Below are 18,242 nucleotides of genomic sequence, written 5' to 3' on the forward strand. Positions count from 1 at the left end.
CACATTTTAATAAAATGTTGAGAAAATCATGGTAATTAAACACACTAAAATCTTTCAGATTACCTTTTTTGATATTTTTCCCACAGTTGGCACCAAGAGCGAGCATAGAAGCAATGTCAAAGCAACAACAGTGACAGGATAAAGGAATCAAGACACCAACTCACACATCAATTAATACATACCTTTATAAATAATTTTACTTTGTGTACTGTATTGCTGTTGTATATTAACCCAGAGTCCTTTTATTTTATGATCATTTGTGGACCTTAGTTCTGGAACAATGTGGTTTGATTTCTCTGTGTACTGTACAGAGTGTTTGTACCTAAAACAATTATTAAACTACTTTTTAAAAAACGAAATTACCATGCCATGCCTAAAAATATTACTGGGGAATTGTGCTCTCCTTTTAACAACTGTTTTTAAGGTTATCATAAAACAAACTGAAATAAGATCTTTTTAAACAAAATCTAGATAAAAAAAAAAAAATTCTTGACTTAATTCTGCAGTGTTTTTTTTTCTTTTCCTTTTTTCGGGAAGTTCATTTTTGCTCTTAAACACATTTAAGCAATTGACCCTTTGCTAAGCCCCGCCCACCTTAGCTACTGTTGTCACGCCTGTCAAGTTTTCATGCCTGGCACGTCTACTATATATGTATGTGCTATATAATATGTATGTGCCGATGTCAGACATTCCTTGGAATATAATTAGTCCTTTTTGTTGAACAGGTGAGATATCTGAGAAAGCCAGAAAAAAAAGGATTGCAGTATATATCACGACAATCGTCAATTGATTAGAAAATAAATTTTAAATAAATTAATCAAAATAAAAGCTAAAGCCTATAGCCGCCTCATACCCTGACCATTTAACAGATTAGTTCATGCACAGAAGCATAGGTGAAATTTTAAATTAATATAATAATAACAAATTAAACAGTGATTTCTCTTTCTTTTAGCCAAAAAGCCTGATAGACTATTGATGTGTAATAAAATATAGGGTTACTATAATTGCAGTTAAATAGAAAAAATAAAATAAACTGAAATGCAAATCAAAGTATAAATAGCAGAAGTGAACAATTAGATTTTCCCTACCAGCAAATATTAATCTGACACCAAATATAAAAGCAGGCATTAACCCGCTATTTTCACATCCTGTCTTCCATGTATGTTTGTTTTCGTCATGTGACTTTCACCATGTGCTTCTTTTCTCCTGTGTATTTATACCGCTTAGTTTCATTCAGTCTTCGTTCGGTATTCTCAGTTGATGTCTGTTTTAAACCCGTGTTCTTCCTGTGTTCATCCATATAAGTGATTATCTATAAACCTATGAGTTTTGATAATCCTGCAATCATGTGCCTTCCTGTAGTGAACCCAGGCGTTATAGCTACAATGAATAAATCTCCAAAAGACTGAACAAAACAACGGTGAACTGTAGCTCTGACATGGACATGAGGTTTATAAATGACTGAAAAACAGCTGCGGGTGAAGTATATGGATCGCAAGTGCTCAGTGATATGTAATTTCAAATAATCGTAACTTGAAACAGATGCTGTTTTTACGGCTCCTCACACAGCTTGATACACCCTGCATTTCTCCACTTGGGTTTTAGGATTTACAAAGGGGAAAAAGTTCCACCACCTCTTCCAAACTTTTAGGATATCGGGTATTAGATCTCATTTTCCTCGCCTGAAAGCTTGACAGATCTCCTGCGCACCGCTACGGTTGCTAATCCTCGATTGGTGTGTGGCGGTTTTCAGGTGTGGCTTAGCATAGGGTCAATTATGTAATCAGTGGGTGTGATCTGCAAGCGATTTCTTCCACATTTTTTTCTCATTCTACGGGTGTCAGATGAGTTGAGTAACTAGAGCATATATATCAGCACTTGTTTGATTGCTTGAAAAAGATATTTTAAAGACTTGGAGAGGTTCACACACCAGATAAGAAGCCCATCTCAGCATGGCCAATTTTTTTCTTTGAGTTCGCATGCACCATTACCACTATTCGGTGCCTGACCACAGCAAATAGAAAACAATGTAAAGATGTAACGTGCTGTGGTGGTGCTTCTGCTTAAAAAAAACATCAGGGCATTTAATTTTCCATGTTGTTAAAATTGAATATAATATATTATTCTACACTATTTAAATTGTATTTATTTTTTATTTAGATTATTTAAAACAAGATGTTTTTACAAATAAAGTGTTTGTGGGTTAATAACACAAGTGCTATGGCGTTTTAGTTTAGTCAGCTTCTTGAGCTTAGAATTTAACAATTTCAAACGAATCGATTATTCTGCAAACAATTACAAGTTTTCCATGTTTACACCATTCCTTTTTAACAAAGACACTGTCATGTGTCTACATTCTCACTACATTTTTCAATGTAGAAATCTAAGACACGAAAGGGATGTAGCAATATTGTTGCGTGACATTTTACAACATGACACTACTTTTTTTGTCTATTGCTTGTGAATATAGCCTTTTCTGCTTATTAATAGTAGCCTTATAGTATCAAAATGTTATTTAATATTAACTATTGCTCATTAACTAACTTTATTAATTACTGGATGAATGTGCATGACAAAGAAATGGCTTTCACCAAAACTAAAATCTCACAATTTTGATTCATTAGGGACAAAATGTATTTTAAACTGTGTAAACTATCTTTTTTTTACCTGTGTACTTATCAACTTACCTGAGAGCTAATCGACTTCCTGGTACAGGCCTCAGGCTCAACAGCAAACCTATCTGCCCTGTGCCTTCATGCCTCCCAAACTTTTATCTTTTGCCACTATTTCAACAGGATACATACAAATGTCATTTATTGTACATTTTGGTGTCTAGCTTGAAAATCCAGCTAAAGTTACTTAAAAATTACCTATAATTAGTCAAAGCAGGTTATTTATTTAAGGTTGTTTAAGCAGTTCATAAACTACAATCTGGCAACCTACCAATTTCCTAATTGGTGAACATTAACTTTACATCTGCTTGATTAAAACCTAAAGAGAAAAGAAAATACATAATCCAACTGTATTTCATCCAAAATCATATGTATATACAATAAATTGGTTTTAATATTATCAAAAGTGACGCAGTGGCACAGTAGGTAGTGTTGTCGCCTCACAGCAAGAAGAAGGCTGGGTCACTGGTTTGAACCTTGACTCGGTTGGCATTTCTGTGTGGAGATTGCATGTTCTCCCTTTTATACATATTAAAGAATTAACATTATAGAGTGTATTAAGTGATTTAGTTTTTAATGACAAAAGTCGGGCATGGGATTGGTGGAACAGTATATTGCTCCCAATATTACTGCATTCCTAACAGCTAGAACCTACAATAAGTTGCCAGCAGAAGTATCCTTCTAAGCTACTACTGCGAGCACGATGCAGGAGAAAAAAACTATTCATTCTCCAATCAGGACATGTATTTCCATGTCTTGATCCTTTCTCGACACGTTGCTTCTTCGAAGGTCAGGTATGGCAGTACAAAAATCCTCCTTCATGGACTCGCCCGGTCTTCACAGGTCTTCACCAAGGCAGAGAGAGTGCCCTCAATTATTGTGATACCTGTTTGATTATAGCTCAGTCTCAAGATCAATTAGACATGCACAGGGACAAGGTGCTTTTACATTTTAGTCAGTGGATTTTGGTCAATAAATAAAGAGCAAGCTTATTCCTGAAGAGAGCATCTATATCCTTGTGATGGAGATGGACTTAATTTCTATGATGGTGCATCGCACCATCAAAAGCTTTGGGTTGGTGCTGACATGTCTCAGAAAATTTAACAGAAAAACAGTGGTCCCATTAAAACTATTTCAATCGCATCTCAAGCCAATTTTAAGCTGCTAGGATTGCTGTATATTTGATCACCTCAGAGCTGTGGTTTCACAAGTCGGCCAGCACTCCTTTGTTTCACTAAGTCCCCCAGTCTTCCCTGTTTTTCTACATGCTTTTCTATGCTTTCCACACTTTCATTTTTCCTTGAACATTAAGTCACCAAACAGTGATAGCGCATCTAATGTTGTGTTCACACCAAAAGGAGAATTAAGTAACCTATTCGCATGAGTAAGTTACTTTACAAAGTCAATGCCAAGGCAAATAGAGGCAAATTATTGATGTCTATAATTAGTGATTATTGATGAATAACAGTTTCTGAAAGGTGTCAACAGCTAAACATACCCTCAAAATGTCCCACACAGCTTACAGTCTTTCACTCGCACTCATTTTACACACACATACACACACACACACACACACACACACACACACACACACACACACACACACACACATGCAGGTATATCAATTAAAATAAATATCAGAACATTCATTCATTCATTTTTCTTCGGCTTAGTCTCTTCTATAGCAGCAGTCGCCACATGGGAATGAACCGTCAACTTATCCAGCATTTGTTGTACGCAATGCATTAATTATGTGAACTTAGTGTTGGTAGTCACTTGCAGTTTCATATATGGCTATATTTGCAAATTACATATATGATCAAGTTCATATTTGGATTTCACAGATGTAAAAATGTGAAAATATTTCAGATTATTTCACAAAAACCTGTTAATATTTACAATGCTTTTTAAACAATTACAAATGCACATATTTTAAACTAAATTAAGTATAGTTTTATCATATTTCATAATTTTGTAATTTTATCAGATTTACCTACAACAAGGAAAAAACCCATTGATATGGTTCTAAAGCATGTTAACAGCATAAACAACTATTTAAATCTATTCAAAATTCCTACACCTTTTGGACCTGCATCGCACATTGCAGATACACATGTACACACATAGATTTTTTCTACATGCATGAAGTATAAAGAAAGAATAAATGTATTTCATAAATGCCATGATTAAACTTTACATATAAAATCACATCACCTCTCTCAATCAGGATCATATTACATTCTCTGATCCATCTGTATACTTTTTAATTTTCAAAAACATTCAATTGCAGTTAAGTTGTTTTTGTTGGCTATATATAAACTGTGAATATTAAACATCCATATAATTTCATAGTGCGTTATTACACTGTATGTCCGTTATGTTGTCTATGTAATATGTTATAGCGTTTACAATTAAATTCACTACTGAAAAAGTTAAATTGAGTCTCATTACTTCACCGTCCTATTTGGACGAATCAGAAACACATAGGTGCTTGAGTCGCAGATCTGCCTGCTGCACAGGTCTGCAAACTCCCCCCTAATCGTTTCAATGGCCAGGGGGAAGGGACAGGGGTAGGCGTACAGTATAAAATAGTTTTTGGTTTGAACCCTAACTGCAGCGCGTGTGCGCGAAGTGGATTGCGGTTTGGCCGGGGAGTACCTACAACATCAGAACGACATCAATTTGGTACGAAACTAGAAGTTATGTTGTCATTTCATAATGTCCCGATTCATTGCAATTTATCGCTATAGCATTTCTACAAGTTATCTTTGAGATGGTGGCAGGCTTGTTTTGCAGTTATTGCCCAACAAAACAACTTGTTAAACTTCGATTTTGCGTGTCAAAGGTAACGTTAATGTTGTTTTATCATCAGCAGTAGCCCTTGCTGAATTGCATATCTTCATTCATTACTGCGGGCGACGTTATAGTGGGCGACAGTAAAATTATATATTTTTCGTAATTTTAAGACTTTTTTGCTCAAAGTAACATTTTATTAATTTGGATTGATGCTTGACACATTTCGCAGTTTGAAACGCTCCTTAATTCCGTCTGGAAAAGTTGCGTGCTAAAATGTTAAAAGTGTTTTTTTGTTTGTTTGTTTGTTTTTTTAATAGTTTTTATTTTACAATACGCTGTTGTTAAGTTTTGGAGAAGTGAAGTAACACATTTATGTAACTTTTATTTCTTTTCAGGAATATATTTATTTTCCTATTATTTTATATATTGTCTTATCGGACGTTTCGTCATGTTGGCTCCAGTTAGGTAAAGTACAGATATTTCTTTTATGTTTCTTACAAAGAGTAATCAAAATTATTTTTTTCTGTTACAGAATCATAAATTGCCTTTATTGTCATTTAATTGTTTATTAGTTGATTTTTTATTACAGTTAACAATATAGTTTCTGACAAAAAAAGCCATTTGATGGAAAGCTGTAGTAAATTTTGCCTTTCGACTCCACCACAATTATGAATAGATAGTAATGTGAAACAGACTCTGAATGTGTCAGCTTTGAAAAGGATGCAGAAGCACTATACTTTCATAAAAGTGGCCAGTCTTGCATACATGTGACTTCTGAAGCCATATCAAAGGTTCACACTACAAGTTTAAATGCTTAAATTTGATTTTGTTTCTCAGATCTGATATTGCATAACTGTTCAAAATGTTATGATAAATGTGGCCAATATCTGATTGCAGTGTGAACAGATCATGTTCTTAAAATGACCTGCATCTGCAAAAGTACAATTACGGACAGCACAAAACTTCTAATTACGGACACAATGTATAGTATACTGTAAGCACGTTGTCAAATTATGCTAATGATTATTGCCCTTTTCACAGACAACAAGTTGTATTTTATTAAATGTAAAGTGTTGTTTTGCTATTTTTAATGTTTATTTTGCCATTTAAAACTTAAAAAAAGGTCTCTTGTGATTAAAGCTGGGCATTATGGCAAAAAATATCACAAAAATTTTCTTCATATCTGTCGATATCGATAATTATTACGATAAATGTAAAATCTTTATATCTATCAATTTTATACGATTTTTAGCTCGAGTTGCGAGTCTTTCTGACCACTGATTTAATGAACTCATCAAGGGTTAATGAGCACCCGCAGACTGAACTAGGAAGATCTCTGCAAAATTATTTAATTTTACTTCGTTATAAACAACAGGCACATGCTGAAGGGGGGTTTGGATGCTTGAGCACCTGCCCTTTTATTTCATCTCTCAGAAAGAAAGTTCCCCTTAAAATAAAAGTAGGCTACCCTTTGTACACAGATTCCCTATCTGCAACACCCTTGATGCTCTTCAGCTTCACGATCAACCCGTGGCCTCATCATTATCCAGATTGGTTAACAAGCACCAGTTTTGCCTTCAATCTTTTTTTCAAAATGAACAACCAACTTTCTGTGGTAATGTTATTCCCCTGTGTGCCATTCTACTATGCTGCTGAGGAGTAGATGATGTTTGTAGCACAGAAAAATAACGCATGTAGCTCATCCTACATAACCGATCACAATGAGGTTGCATTGCCAAACATCAGATCTGTGTCTGATTTAATACTACATATAAAAGTGGCATAAATCAGATCTGAAAAGATCCTACTCCATGCAGTCTGGGCTGTTCACACTGTCATCAACATTTCATTTAACATAACATTTTCTTGTTGGCTTAGTCCCTTAATTAATCTGGGGTCGCCACAGCAGAATGAACCGCCAACTTATTCAGCACGTTTTTACTCAGCAGATGCCCTTCCAGCCGCAACCCATCTCTGGGAAACATCCACAAACACTCATTCACACACACTCATACACTACGGACAATTTAGCCTACCCAATTCACCTGTACCACATGTCTTTGGACTGTGGGGGAAACTGGAGCACCCGGAGGAAACCCACACCAATGCAGGGAGAACATGCAAACTCCACACAGAAACGCCAATTGAGCCGAGGATCGAACCAGCGACCCAGCGACCTTTTTGCTGTAAGGCAACAGCACTACCTACTGTGCCCCTGCTTCGCCCTTTTTATTAACAAGTGGGCAAAAAAAATCAGATTCACATTTCACAAAAATCAGGTCACATTTGGCTGTAGTGTGAACCTAGCCAAAGGAAATGAATAAAAAACAAACCAGAATTGTTAAAACAAATGCATGATTCAATGAAAATCTGACATCTACGTGTGTTGGAGTTAATTATTTTTGTCTAAATAGTTTTGAGATATATTATTAAAACATATCTGTCCCTCTTAGAAACCAGTGTGAGAATAGAAGCTTGACAGTGGTCTGTATAATAGGGAAAACAAGAAATACATGTTGCTGTCCCTCAATTATTTGTCTCTAGAGCTGTGAGCACTGAGAGTAGGAGATGTCCTCTGTTAACTGTTCAGCCCTGTCGAGGACTGATGGATGAAAAGTTTCAGGTCGTCATAAAAAATTTACTGCCAAATCAAGAGGTAACGCTACACTCTCTACATCAGTCTGAAGATAAGGACTTCTGGGAGGCTTTTGGACACTATATCAGTGATGAACAAGGAACAGTAACAGGTGTGTTCAACAATCTTACTCTTTAAAAATTTACCATGCCAAACATACTCCATACCAACATAAACTACCCTTCAAGATAGTGGAGAAAAAAGTCGCAGAGGAAATAACTGATCTGTACAACACTTCACACCTTTCTCTTTCAAATCGTTATCCACTTATGACTCAATCTCAGATTGTTTCTATTCATTGCTTGTATAAAAATGGCTCATTTTGTACAGTTGGTACAGAACTTGCTTTGACAAACTAAAGATAATATTAAATTTAATTTAGCTGAATGTTCAAGTCCTACCAGATCTATCTATTAAATATAATTAAACATTAATAACCCAAAACAGTGGTCCAGAATCCACGTATGACATTATGACTAAATGTATCCTGTTGTAATAGTGGCAAAAGATGAAAGTTTGGGAGGCACGTATGAAGGCACAGAGCAGATGGGTTTGCTGTGGAGCCTGAGGCCTGTACCAGGAAGTCGACCTGCACTCAGGTAACATACTGTAGAATGATGGTGTATTCAGTCTTCAGTCTGTTTTACAAAGTTTAAATATTATATTTCGCAAATGAATTCAAAATGTGAGGCAAAGTCATTACTATGTTTATTCCTACACGTTCTCTCCCCCCCCCCCACCCCCCACCCCTCCCTCCCCTTAATCAAGGTTGCGCAAGATGAATGTTCTCACACCGATGGTAATTAACATTTCAGTCTACAATGGGCATCTATCTCAAGGATTCAGTCAGGCCTCTTTGCTGGCCACAACTGTCACAGAGCGCTGGTACATGGCACCAGGTGTAAAGAGGGTGAACATAAAGGAGAAAGGAGTTCTAGGAACTTTATTTCTTCCCCCAGGTAAAATACAATTAATGCGTGTATAAATGTAAATATGCCTCTTCCAAGATGTAAGATCTATTTATTTGTTTGTTTGGTGATAGTCAAGAAAGTCCAAACTGTCAGAGTGATAAGTTGGTTGAGTTATGTACACTTAAATGGCACTTAAATGACAGCAGTCAACTGAAATAAGGGGTGTGGGAAGTAATTTTTTTATTTGAAGAAATAAACAGGATTGATTCAACATAGCAAATTATTGCATGATCAGTGGTAAAAAAAAAGTACTGAAAAACCATACTTAAAAGTACCATTACTTGCTTAAAAATGTAGTGCAAGTAGAGTAAAAGTATCTGTGATAAATATTACTCAAAGTATGAGTAAAAAGTAGCCATTTTAGAAGTACTCTAGAGTAGTAAGTATTATGCAATAAAAAGCTGATGCACTTACATGTAATTTGTCGATGTGTGTAACATAACATTCTGTAGTGCATTTAGTTATTGCCCAGCAGGTACACAATGTCATAAAACATTATATTAGGTTAGATTTAGGTTGTGAGGTCAGGTGACCATAATTCCATGTCTAGCATGTATCTAGGGGCAACGTTATTTTGATCACCAATAACAACGTCAAATGATGTTGATATTTGGTTGATTTTAGGTTGTGTTAGAAAATGATCAGAAATCCAACGTCAAGCCAACATCTTAAATCATATTGACGTCAAAATCTGACATTTATTTGTCCGGTATGGCAACCAAAATCCAACGTCTGATAGATGTCATCTTGGTAACATCCACACAACGTCAAGCTGTAACATCATTAGACAGTGATATTTGGTTGATTTTAGGTTGGATGTTGGACATTGACGTCAAACCAATTTTCTTTGGACGTTGGACATTGACGTCAAACCATTCTGACGTCAAACCGATTTTCATTTCCAATCAAAATGCAGCGTTCCCACAACGTTGAGGTATAACGTCAATCTAACGCCATGTTGATCTTGTGCCTGCCAGGTGTTTAAGGCCAGTTCGGTCTTGATACAGTAAACATCCATCATCTTCTCATCAGTGATATGCGTCTAAACAGTCACTGAGTCAATGCATCTACAGATTTTGGACATATTTAATGCTTCCAAACAGTTTGCTGCAATTATAAATCGCCACGTCTTGAGGTAGTTAATTTTCATTGCTTGTGTGATTGGATTAAACAGAAATCACAGTATTGATTTTTCCAATCCCATTAGACAAGAAAAAATAAAGTAGTGACTGCAGGTTGAAGGAAAGTAGTGGAGTAAATGTATCAATCCTGCACTAAAAATGTACTCAAGGGAAAGTAAAAGTACACATTTATAAAAGTACTTAGTAAATTACTATTCTTGAGATAAACTACTCAATTACAGCAGTTTGTGTATTTGTAATTCGTTACTTTAAACCACTGTGCATGATAAACAGTGACTTGGAAAGTACAACATCAAGCTTATAACCTTTCTGGTAAAATGTAATGTTTTTAATTTCTATTATTTTTATTTGTAATATTTATTTATTATTATTATTTGTATTTATTTATAGATTATTTCACCATTTTCAATTTTGAAGATGATTTGCAGTATACAAATTATAGTCAATTAAATAAGAAATCACCACTTGATGAAGATTAATACAGTAACTGGTAGGATGTGAAAGTGTCTCTAATTTTGATCAGTATTGATTTTAAATGTCTAATTTGCATTTTTTTAATACTGTGCTTCAGAATACGCGAGTCATAACATATGCTTTAAAACCACTTTTTAACTCCTGTTAGTATACCCTGCTTATTTTTAGGATATCGTAGATTCTTCTCCTCCACTCTGTCAAAATAGGGAAGGATATGCATGTACGTCTATTACATCACAACTATAATTTAATGAACTAGTTTGTAAATATTCTGCTGTGTGTCTATTTTTAGGCTCTGGGCCTTATCCAGGAGTGCTGGACCTATGGGGCGGAGGTGGTGGATTGATTGAATATCGTTCTGCTCTGCTTGCATCTCATGGTTTTGCAAGTTTGGCCCTTGAATATCTCTCTCCAGAAAAGCTGAAAATGACTGAGGTTGATGGTACATATTTTGAGGTAAATTTAAAATGTTGACATCCTTGGATTCCTGCTTCCTTGGATCATCTTTTGTAAAATCATTTTATTACCTATGTATTTTGTGTGTTTCCCACAGATATTTCTTTTTACTTTGTATGTGTGTGTTCCGATAGAAAGCATACCAGATCTTGCAAAATCATCCATTAGTACAGAAGGACAAGATGGCGGTACTTGGGTTGTGTTTTGGAAGTGCCATCACATTAACTATGACTGCCTACTCCAGAGTCATCAAGGTTTGCTTCCCTACGTATACGTTATATATGTACAATATTTTGAAGGAAACTTTTTTATTGTTGATTGTAATTTTACTTTTTTAAACATGTACTTTTGCTTGTAGCCCCAGTGCTGTGTCTGTATCAGTGGAAGTCATGCCATTCCTGTTGATAAATGTCTCTTTGAAGTCTTTGAGGACATAAAAAAGTAAGCAAATCCTAAACTTTTATTTACAATCTGACTGAGCGTCACTTTATATTTCCTTGAATAGGGAAAGAAGTTGCAAATGTCAGCCTTACAAATCTTTCACAAGTCAGTGCACACTAGAGGTGATTATATACAGGATAAGAGCAATGTTGCAGAGTGATGTTATTGGCTACTTTCCCATTAAGAACGGGCAACAAAATGGAACAAAATTCTAGCAGCGAATCACTGATGACTGGCATGGAGCTGTCCAAAAATACTAACAAGATGGTGATTGCTCAGCAGCAGTAGAGCTAGAAAAAGGAGCGTAAACTCATAGCTTGTCAACAAAAAAGACAAAGATAAAGGACAAAGATTTTTTGTATATGATAAAAGCATTTCTGATAAAGCAAATATTAAGCCGAAGGAAAGTAAGTAAGAATAAGTAAAGTCCCCCATTATGCTTTTATAAGTATTGTTTTTGGATGTCAAAAGTTTTAAAGGGTCTTTGCATTGCGCTCATAATCAGAAGCATGTGATGGGTTATTATTAAATCTGTTGCAACACACAGATATAATGCCTCATTTCCACTGGGCTGTATAGTACGGAACAATAAGATTCTGTACAGGTCACTGTGATCAGATGGCTTTTGTGGTTTCACTGCCAATATTACCCTTACTTGGTGTATGCCAGAATTAAGTGATCCACATCATTCTTGCTCAAAGAAAGCCATATGGCTTAAATATATGCAGTATATAAAAAATGCCCTTCCTGTGTTGTAGTTCCCCTGGCTTGTTCCAATAAGCTATATGCACAGCTAGTGTTTTTCAGCCAACTTCCGGTGAAAGCTTTATGTAACTATTTTCAATTTCATAAGGTTTCTTTTACAGCATCGATGTTGTAATGCAATTCAAACATATTTAGTTACATAGACTTATGAATTAATTTAGTTGTTCAAGCATAAAAAGTGATTTAAATGCAGGCGCCATTATTAGCAGCAGGCTAGCACAGAAATTCAATTGAAAATACTAGGGTAAAATTAATTTCCATATAATAAAAACATGGCATGGAAAAATATAACTTAATGCAGTGCTTCTTGTTTGGTCTGATACCCACTTTATATCGTATTTCAGCCAGGCAGTGAAGATCACTTTTTTATTATTTTTTTAAAATCAGGTCTTAAACGAAGTGAATTTGTATGGGATGACAATTAACCGGAAGCCCTGAGGCTGGTGGACTGAATAGTCTGTGTGCATATACCCCATTATTGGTAAAAACAATATGCGTCTCACAGAATCTAGTCAATTTTTAAGCACCATACTCATTAAAGGATCCCAAAAAGTTATTTAAAGTGCACCTATGAGGGAAAAATAAGCTTTGAGAAGCTGCTTAATCATTACGGTGTGTAGATATAGTGTGTTTATACTGAGAAATAAACTTTCTTAATGAATAAACTTTTTTTAATGACCTGACCTTAAAATATGATCCAAATCCCAGTGAATTCGAGGGTTGCTGCACTATGACATAGGAGAAAACCGCCCTGCTCACCATATTGAGTGACAGGCATGTATTATGTGACAATCCTTCTTCACTGGTTACTTATATAGGTGTACATATTTTTTTTTTTGTGTGTGATCACAGTTACAATTAACATGTGTCCGTATAATGTGTATAAATATGTCCACAAAACAGGGTTTGCAAAAAAACTGAGATTAAAAGATCTGTCCCAACTCTCCGTGATCAGCTGCACATCAAAAAATGAGTTTTGCAAGTTTAAATGAGAAACAGACACGCATGTGGGAATAGTGGGTGGGGAGAACAAGATTAGGCACAATAAGCAACAATATCTACAAAGTCCTCTAACCCCAAAATTCACATATTCAGGAGAGTATAAAAATGATCTGTTAGGTATTTTGAGCTGGAACATTCTGGAAACACCAAAGACTTCTTACCTCTTATAAAAGAGTATTCAAGATGATGTTCATAAAATAATAAAATTCATCTTTAAAAGTCACATCAATCTCTGCTGGAAGTTTATTGGTGGCTGCAAAACACGTCTATGTATACTGTATATCCCATTCGTTAAAACACAATCTACATAAGCTTTGTGTGACTAAAATAGTTTTCAAAATATCATACCGGTCAAAAAGAAATGATGGCATCATCCTTCAAGCCTGAACATTGTTCAGTTTGAACTGCATAGTTGCCTTCAGCATGAAAAAGCAACTCCGTTATTCATTCATTTTCCTTCGGCTTAGTCCTTTTATTCATCAGGGGTCACCGCAGCGCAGACCCATACACACTCTAACCCACTACAGCCAATTTGGTTTAATCAGTTCACCTATTAAGCATGTCTTTGGACTATGTACCCGGAGAAAACTCATGCAAACACAAGGAAAACATGCCCCCATGCCTCCAATCCCATCCTTGAAAAACAGTTTTGCTTTTTGTTTTTAGCAGAAGCCCTTTCAAAGACAATCTTTCTTCTCATGGATCCAGGACCATATTAGCCTTTAAGAAAAAAGATTGGGTAAAGTTTGCCTGCCGAGATGCTCTGTCAGATCGACACATTGCACATAAACTGTTTTAAAAAATAAATGACGTGTCTATCTGCATAAACGGGATGCACAGATATACAAATCTACATTTGTTGACAGACAGTTAGGGCTACCTATTGTAAATTTCGGCCTGAATATTTTGATTGGGCAAACGTTTTTTAGTCCTATACCTTAGCCAGAATATAAAGTACACTTTTAAAGTTTACTTTAATCATTACTATTGGAATGTGAAGACACTTTCAAAGCACAACAAAAATGTTTATGAAGACAATCACCTATTGAACTTTAAGATATAGTATTGGACATTTGATTTCCAATGCGCTGTCAGCAGAAAACCAATCAGAACAGATTTGGCCATCTGACCTATCAGAGAAGCGTGTACTTATCCAAATGGAAGGATTTAGAGAGACTAAATCATTTGAGACACTTTGAGAAATAGAGGTGATACCACATTGTGTGATTATGAGAAAACAAAAAATAAATGCAGACCTACAAAACAAAATTAGGATCTTTTAAAATACTACAATAGAGACATTTTTAACAAAAAAAAAGTTATATTTGACTATGCACAATATTAATATAATCATATTTAGTATTCTAAGTATTTGAATGAACTTCTACAGCATATTTATTTATAATTGTGTGTACAGTTTAATTTTAACAAGTAAATTAAACAGATTAAAGCATCTAAAGAACTAATTTACCAAGAAATAGCACATCTTACAATTTTTGTAATGGTATTAGATGTTTCTGTCATATATATTGTTCTTTCACAAAGTGAATAAACCCTCTCATATCAGGCACTTGAATAACTGGTCCTAATGATAAACAGTAACACACAATGGTAATGCTCATTGCAGGCTTAACGGTAAAATACAAGTGAATGAGGACAACCACTTAATACACAGAAACACGATCTTGCCAATTCCCTCAGACCCGGCTCTGAAAGTAGACGTAAGTTTGACTTCAGCATGTTTTTTTGTCTTTTTTTTTTTTTTGTAATTATCAGTTCCGTTTTCAGGTTGGGAGAATAAAGTGTCCTCTTTTGTTGGTGAATGGTACTGATGATCAGAATTGGGCTACCGTTGAATCTGCTGAAGATGTGAGTCTATTGTTTGTATGAATGTTTTTTTTTATGTATGTATGTTAATTTATATATTTCAGTCAAATTCCCTGACTTTCACTGACATAACGCCACATCAGTAGGAAATACTGCAAAACTTTCCTCTATCCTTGCTCAAAGATAACTTGAAAAAGAAATATTTAAAAAAAGATTAAAAATTTCACTGTAGGGCTAATAACATTAACATAAACCTGTTGCTCAATAATGATTAACCTTTATAGAATTTATACAGTAAAGACTATATACAGTTTGCAATGTTATACTTGATAACTGTATATTATTCAGTTTGTTTAATGAAAAAGATGCATGAAAAACCTGAAAAGCACTGTTTATTTAAATAGTGTGTATGCTATATTTTATTAATTTTGTGTTGTGCTTTACTTTTAGAGTTTTTTTATTGATTTTATTTTTCTTTGACAGTGCTTTTTTACTGAGCATATCATATATACCGTACCGAAACTGTGGCCAGAAAACCAAACATGAGAACTCTGTATTGTTATACAGCAAGTAAACACGTGGTTGACGAACATGCATGACTGTTAAGCTCACGTCTTTTAAAGCACTTTGTACATGAGCATCTCGCTCACTGCTAAACAGAACAAACCAGCTGAAATCGACCTGGCTGGTCAATCGGTGTGTCTCTAATTAAAGCAAGTTAAATTTAATATGATGAGAAAAAACTAATTCTGATATTCCATTAATTGGACATAAAATATAAACATTTCCTTGACTTTTAATGACTGGAATAGACCTTTTGTAATTTAATGGTTATACTTCAAAAAGATGTGTGTAAGCTCATGTAAAGCAACAATAACAATAGATCTTTTTTTGTAAAAATGTTATCTTTTACGTAATATATTTTATCCTTAATTAGATGGATAAAAATCAACTTAACCAAAAATTAGAAATGTGGATGTACCCTGGTGGATTTGTTTTGATACATTTTTGCTGAAGGGAGGACATCAACATGACATCAGGTTGACGTTGTACGCCAACGTCGTAGGACTTTCCAGTTTGTTTGGAAATGAAAATCAGGTTGACATCAAAACCCAACGTCAGGCTGATGTCAATGTCCAACCTAAAATCAACCAAATATCAACATCTAATGATATTACAGCTTGACGTTGTGTAGACATTACAGATATGACATCTATCAAAATCCAAAAATGGATTTTGGTTGCCATACCTGATGAATAAATGTCAGTGTATGATGTCAATGTGACGTTAATTTGAAATGTTGGCTCTACATTGGATTTTGGTCATTTTCCAACACAACCTAAAATCAACAAAATATCAACGTCATTTCAAATCATTATTGGACGTCAAAATAACATTGTCCTTAGATGCTGGTGACCTATATCTAACCTAATATTAACGTTGTAAGACGTTATGTGCCAACTGGAATGGTTCACTCAAAAAAGAAAATCCTGCCCTGGTTTATTCACCTTTGACTTGCTCCAAATGAGTTTTTATATAGATACACTGGACAATTTGAAAATCCTTTAACCACTGACTTCCATTGCATTTGTTTAGTAGGTTCTACTATGCATGTCACTGGTTACAGGTTTTGATATGATATGATTTATATGATACACTTTGATATGATTCATTTACACACAGATGGAGATGATGATGAAGAAAGCAGGAAATCGACACCTGCTGACTGTCTTGACATACCCTGATGCTGGCCATCTGATTGAACCTCCATACACACCTCACTTCAGAGCAACTAACTTCCTCCTGCATAAAATGAATGAGAAAGGCAAGCATACATGATCTATCATTGCCTTCTGTTTTGCATTTTCATATCCTTTTTCCTCACATGACAACTACGTTTTATTTATGAGCCGCACTTAGAAATTAGGGAACTTTCATTCAAATGAACATAAATAATACAGCTGTTATAATATTCAATATACTATATGGCTTTATTTACATAATAGTGAGGTAGCCGAAATGGAATAGTTTTTTGCGTTTTACAATTTGTATTATACACAATAACAATCAGGATAATCTCCATTTACAAATATCAAATATCTGCAAAATGGCCAAAAATGCTGTATTACAAGATGACAGTGGCAAATGCTGGCTTGGTATATGCAAGTATGTAGAAAAGTGACAACATGTCTACAGCAGCTAATTTAGTATGCATTTAGAACTCTCCATTTACATATAAAGCATCTGCGATGTGGGATATAATATTCGTTAAGTAAATCCAAATGTTGCACTAGTATGAAACTCATACAGGTTTGAAACATGTGGAGGGAGAGTGAATAATGTCAACTAACATTTTTTAGTAATGCGTCTCTTTAAATCTCCTTAAATGTGTAAATATCTGTTTGAATGTACATCTGAATGTTGTTTTGTTGTTTCTGCAGTTGTCATGCTGTGGGGTGGACAAACTAAACCACATGCATACGCTCAAGAGGACTCATGGAAGAAGATTTTAGCATTTTTTCGAGAGCACCTCTACGGTTCAAACGTTAAAGCCAAATTGTAGTTTCTTCATTTGAGACTGTGTTATATGACCAACTTCATTTCAAAATGCCTTTAAATTCAATGATGATGCTGCCAGTACTTGATGTTACATTTCACTTTGTTATCTGTATTGCATAAAAGAGGATCTTAAGTATATTTTAAGCAATACTTTTGTAGCAGACACATGCCAAAATGCATTATTAATTATTGTAATAATTATGTACAGAAATTAATAATTACATGGTTATGGTAACACTGCCAAATAAATGTATTAGATTCTGTTTGCGGAGAAAGACACTTAAGATGATTCTGGCACTACATTTTCTTATTTTGGAATCAAAATCTACCTCTGCTTAATAAAAGCATAAATAATAATTTGAGATCATTTCATTTTCTAATTTAGTTGGACTTTTGTTTGTTTTAAAAAAAAAAGATTGTGTGTTTTCTAAAATGACTATTATGATTATGAGAATCTGTGTTTTAAACATGAAAAATATTTATGCAATCTAGAAGATTTGAG

General features: G+C 34.7%; 1 protein-coding gene across 12 annotated transcripts; it reads left to right on the top strand.

Annotated features, from left to right (window-relative positions):
* The first annotated feature begins 5,285 nt into the window (after window positions 1-5,285).
* Window positions 5,286-18,097, top strand: acot17 (acyl-CoA thioesterase 17). Of its 12 annotated transcripts, none has more exons than XM_088649856.1 (12): window positions 5,286-5,357; window positions 5,864-5,933; window positions 8,013-8,215; window positions 8,603-8,702; window positions 8,872-10,201; window positions 10,645-11,146; window positions 11,281-11,400; window positions 11,505-11,587; window positions 14,982-15,075; window positions 15,143-15,223; window positions 16,865-17,006; window positions 17,623-18,097. In XM_088649856.1, the coding sequence occupies exons 6-12, from the start codon at window positions 11,117-11,119 to the stop codon at window positions 17,742-17,744; spliced, it is 672 nt and encodes a 223-aa protein (XP_088505982.1). In that variant the 5' UTR covers window positions 5,286-5,357; window positions 5,864-5,933; window positions 8,013-8,215; window positions 8,603-8,702; window positions 8,872-10,201; window positions 10,645-11,116; the 3' UTR covers window positions 17,745-18,097.
* Window positions 18,098-18,242: the final 145 nt, after the last annotated feature.

This window comes from Danio rerio, chromosome 4 (genome assembly GCF_052040795.2).
Source record: "Danio rerio strain M-AB ecotype USA chromosome 4, GRCz13ab, whole genome shotgun sequence".
Lineage (NCBI taxonomy): Eukaryota > Metazoa > Chordata > Actinopteri > Cypriniformes > Danionidae > Danio > Danio rerio.